The sequence below is a fragment of the Oncorhynchus gorbuscha genome, unplaced genomic scaffold, assembly GCF_021184085.1.
Source record: "Oncorhynchus gorbuscha isolate QuinsamMale2020 ecotype Even-year unplaced genomic scaffold, OgorEven_v1.0 Un_scaffold_1597, whole genome shotgun sequence".
NCBI lineage: Eukaryota > Metazoa > Chordata > Actinopteri > Salmoniformes > Salmonidae > Oncorhynchus > Oncorhynchus gorbuscha.
Window position 1 is genome coordinate 103,004 of NW_025746330.1, and position 4,570 is coordinate 107,573.

The 4,570-nt window shown below is 44.1% G+C and overlaps 1 protein-coding gene across 1 annotated transcript; it reads left to right on the forward strand.

Moving 5' to 3' along the window:
- Positions 1-586: 586 nt before the first annotated feature.
- Positions 587-1,720, forward strand: LOC124023338 (olfactory receptor 14I1-like). Its single transcript, XM_046337853.1, has one exon. The coding sequence runs from the start codon at positions 587-589 to the stop codon at positions 1,718-1,720; it is 1,134 nt and encodes a 377-aa protein (XP_046193809.1).
- The last annotated feature ends 2,850 nt before the right edge of the window (positions 1,721-4,570 follow it).

The following is a 4,570-nucleotide window of genomic DNA, read 5'->3' on the forward strand; positions in this document are numbered from 1 at the left end:
CTCTCTTTTATTAAAGAGTTATGTTCGCTTACCACACTGCGCCTTGGTCTCCTCACTATGACGACCATTCCAACACAGAAAAGCAGCTTTTTAACTTACTTCATTACCATTTATTGGAAGGAAAACTATTTTACACAATTACTTTAAATATATATTTTTTTATATAGAAAACTAGTCGACAATGTCAATTACAAGGATGATGAAGGTGATGAGGATGAAGGTGAAGGTGATGATGACTATTTGGCTATTTTTACTGTCATTATTTATTATCATACTAACAAATATCAATGAATAACCAAAATAAAGTGTAAATAAAATATACATTTAAACATATGGTGACTGGAAGAAAATTTAGCAACAGATAACGTGTAAGTCTGCAACCCCTGATTCAACAGGTGGACACAGTCTCAGCAGCCTTCTAGAGTGAGAGAGAGAGAGAGAGAGAGAGAGAGAGAGAGAGAGAGAGAGAGAGAGAGAGAGAGAGAGAGAGAGAGAGAGAGAGAGAGAGAGAGAGAGAGAGAGAGAGAGAGAGAGAGAGAGAGAGAGAGAGAGAGAGAGAGAATAAAGCCATGCGCTCGACTCGACCATGGCTCATAAGTTCATCATGAATTCCACTCAGGTGTTCAACCCCACGGGTCCATGCGTTGCTTATACTTTTGAGAACGGAACGGAAGATGACAACTTGGACCTAGGAGGCTGCCTCTTTTTGTTCATAATGCCATTTGATGCAGTCGTGAATGTGCTGGTTTTTGTGTTCTTGATGCTCACAATCCTGTCTTTGGCTGTGAACGGATTCACTTGGTTGGGACTGGGACGCTCGGAGGACCTATCTTGGGAGCCACGCTACACCCTGCTGAAGAACTTGATTCTGAGTGACATGGTGCAAACCATCAATGTGGGCCCCTTTGTGACCCAGTGCTTACTGCAGAGAAGCACAATGAACTTTAACACCTTGTGCCTCCTCCAGTATTTCACCGGCAGCGTCTGCATCTTCAGCACCCTCATCACCATCACCTGCATGGCCATTGAGCGATACCTGTATGTGTGCCATGCCATCCACTACCTGTCCATCCTCACCCCTCTGCGCCTGCGCCTCACCGTCGGCCTCACCTGGGTCTTGTCCATCAGCGTTGGCTGCGTTAACTTCACCCTGCTACACCAGGGGGAAGGGGAGTACGGCACAGCAACCTCTGGACTCATATGTGAGCCTGACACAGTGGAACGCCACATGGGTTTCCCCAGGGCAGCGGCTATCACCCGCAAGCTGGTGGGCTTCATCTTCACCCTGCTCTGCCTCCTCAGCTACTGCTTTGCCTATGTACGGATGTACCAGGACGCCCGCAACGCTGTGGTGCCCTTCAACACGGTGAACACTCGGGCGCGCAACACTGTGCTTTTCTACTGTGGGATGTTGTTCCTGCAGCTACTCCCTATATTCCTCAAGATCACCTCGGATGCTCTGTGGGAGCTGGAGGGCACAGGGGCCATGATGACCGCCCTCTCCGGGGCTGGGACCTCGCTGTCCGCTGGAACTCTGCACATCTCCCTCCTGATCCTCATCATGGTGCCTCCCTGCATCAACCCACTTATCTTTGGCATTCGCAATTGGGAGGTACGTCAGGCGCTGTTCAGACTCTTCCTCTGGAAGGGCAAACGCCCTGATCTGGAGCTGGAGAGGACGTGGGTGAGGTCACAGCACAGGGCAGGTGTGTTGGAATGAGGCAGAGGAGAGGTGGGAGAGGTGTCTCCCAGAAATGGCAGCTGAGAAGTGGGACGATGAGATGCATTCAATTTGGAATGAGACAGACACAGAAACTTGCACAGGGAATTTACAGTAAGGACCAAACTACAGTAATGACCAAAGTAGAGTGAGGACCATAATACAGTAAGGACCATAATACAGTAAGGACCATAATACAGTAAGGACCATAATACAGTAAGGACCATAATACAGTAAGGACCATAATACAGTAAGGAAAGTGACCAGTGTTCCATTATTAAAGTGACCAGTGTTCCATTATTAAAGTGACCAGTGTTCCATTATTAAAGTGACTAGTGTTCCATTATTAAAGTGACCAGTGTTCCATTATTAAAGTGACCAGTGTTCCATTATTAAAGCTACCAGTGTTCCATTATTAAAGTGACCAGTGTTCCATTATTAAAGTGACCAGTGTTCCATTATTAAAGTGACCAGTGTTCCATTATTAAAGTGACCAGTGTTCCATTATTAAAGTGACCAGTGTTCCATTATTAAAGTGACCAGTGATTCAGGCAGAAGATGAAAGGAATATGTTTTGCCCCTGTCTTCTCTGCCCCTGTCTTCTCTGCCCCTGTCTTCTCTGCCCCTGTCTTCTCTGCCCCTGTCTTCTCTGCCCCTGTCTTCTCTGCCCCTGTCTTCTCTGCCCCTGTCTTCTCTGCCCCTGTCTACTATGTCCCTGTCTTCTCTGTCCCTGTCTTCTCTGCCCCCGTCTTCTCTTCCCCTGTCTACTATGTCCCTGTCTTCTCTGCCCCTGTCTACTATGTCCCTGTCTTCCCTGCCCCTGTCTACTATGTCCCTGTCTTCTCTGCCCAAGCAGTGAGGATGAGAGCAACACAGTGGGATGTGGATAAATGTTTTCAGGTCAAATGCAGCCGTTAAAAAATATGGGGAACAATTAAGAACCTTACTGTGATTGTTTTCAATTCAAGTGGTCAAAAATAAACAAAAATAGCTTCTTAGCAAAGAGTCATTTCTCAAGCAATAATTTTGCTTGGACTTGTCTGGGAGTGGAGTGGGGAGGGAAAACTGACAACGATCTGTTATTGGCAGAGAGGTTTGGAACTCTCTTTCTTATTGGTCTATTGCTTATAGGTCTCATTGATCAACAGGCAGGTGTTGTATTTTATGTTGAATGTTCTGAGAGTATGTTATTATATCTTATATTATTGTTTATACAGGAGCAACTGCCTTCTTGGCCAGGTATCCCTTGGATAAAACTTGGCATTTATTGTCATGAAGGCAGCTCTGCAGAGTGGTCACTAGCTGGCACAGACACAGAGTCATGAAATTGGATGTTAAACCAAACCCAAACCACACTGATTTAAAAACTAACCCTAACATTAACCACACGGCTAACCCTAATGCCTAACCCTAATGCCTAACCCTAATGCCTAACCCTAATGCCTAACCCTAACGCCTAACCCTAATGCCTAACCCTAACATTAACCACACGGCTAACCCTAATGCCTAACCCTAACCTGAAATTGCGACCAAAAAGCAAAAAAAATGTTCCACATTTTTGACAATATAGCCCATTTTGACTTTGCAGCTGGCCCATCGAGCAGGAAATAGATCAGTTCAGCCTACAGGATAAGATTCATTACAATAGCCCTGCGGGTGATAATTATTAATGTCAAAAATATATATTTTTGCGATTTTCTAGATATAAATTGATTTAAAACATTGTCTCCTAAAGTTTCAAAAGCTTTGACTATCATCCAGAAACTGCCATAGTGGTGGAGCCAGCACACTAAACTGCCATAGTGGTGGAGCCAGCACACTAAACTGCCATAGTGGTGGAGCCAGCACACTAAACTGCCATAGTGGTGGAGGCAGCACACTAAACTGCCATAGTGGTGGAGCCAGCACACTAAACTGCCATAGTGGTGGAGCCAGCACACTAAACTGCCATAGTGGTGGAGGCAGCACACTAAACTGCCATAGTGGTGGAGCCAGCACACTAAACTGCCATAGTGGTGGAGGCAGCACACTAAACTGCCATAGTGGTGGAGCCAGCACACTAAACTGCCATAGTGGTGGAGCCAGCACACTAAACTGCCATAGTGGTGGAGCCAGCACACTAAACTGCCATTACATATTTCGTCAACTTCGATACATAGGCTACTCTTTTATAGTTATTTTCCTCAAGTGAAACAAGGTCAGGTGATTTTCAGACAATCACATCTGGATTACTCAACATTAAAATATTACAGTGAAACGTGTTTTAAAAATGTATCTATTGCCATGAGAATGGTGAATAATTGTATTACTGTTATAAAATTGTCCTTAATATTTATATTGTCTTTCTTTCTGTTTTTACTTCCAATTGAAGCAAAAGTGTTCTGGTTAGATTTTGTATTGGCATAATGAACCCATATTATTTTATGCACTACGTAATCTGTGTAAATGATTGCTTTCAGTGTTTATTCATCAACTGATTGTGATGTCACATTTTCAGACATAAATCTATGCCATACAATGCAATGCTGTTGAATAAAGATCTATAATTTGATGTATTGTGTGGTTATTCTTTTCATGGAGATGGGTGTCACCGGATATTGCATAATAATTGATAATTGGCTGTTAATAAATTGGTGGTTCAGGTTGAATCAATACCCTGTTGCCTGGTAGAAATTAGGAATCATTTGACCTGCTGCCATTTTCCATATTTCCATTTCCTCCGCAGAGCCATTGGGTACTCTCTTAGTCCCCCTAGTGGTACATCCTTGTAATGTCAAACATGTACTCAAATCAAAGTCTATTGGTCGTGTACATAGTTTAGCAGGTGTCATAGCAGTGCAGCGAAATGCT

Bases quoted from the DNA above. Each gene is read 5' to 3' on its own strand.
- LOC124023338 (XM_046337853.1), top strand. From the start codon at position 587: ATGGCTCATAAGTTCATCATGAATTCCACTCAGGTGTTCAACCCCACG.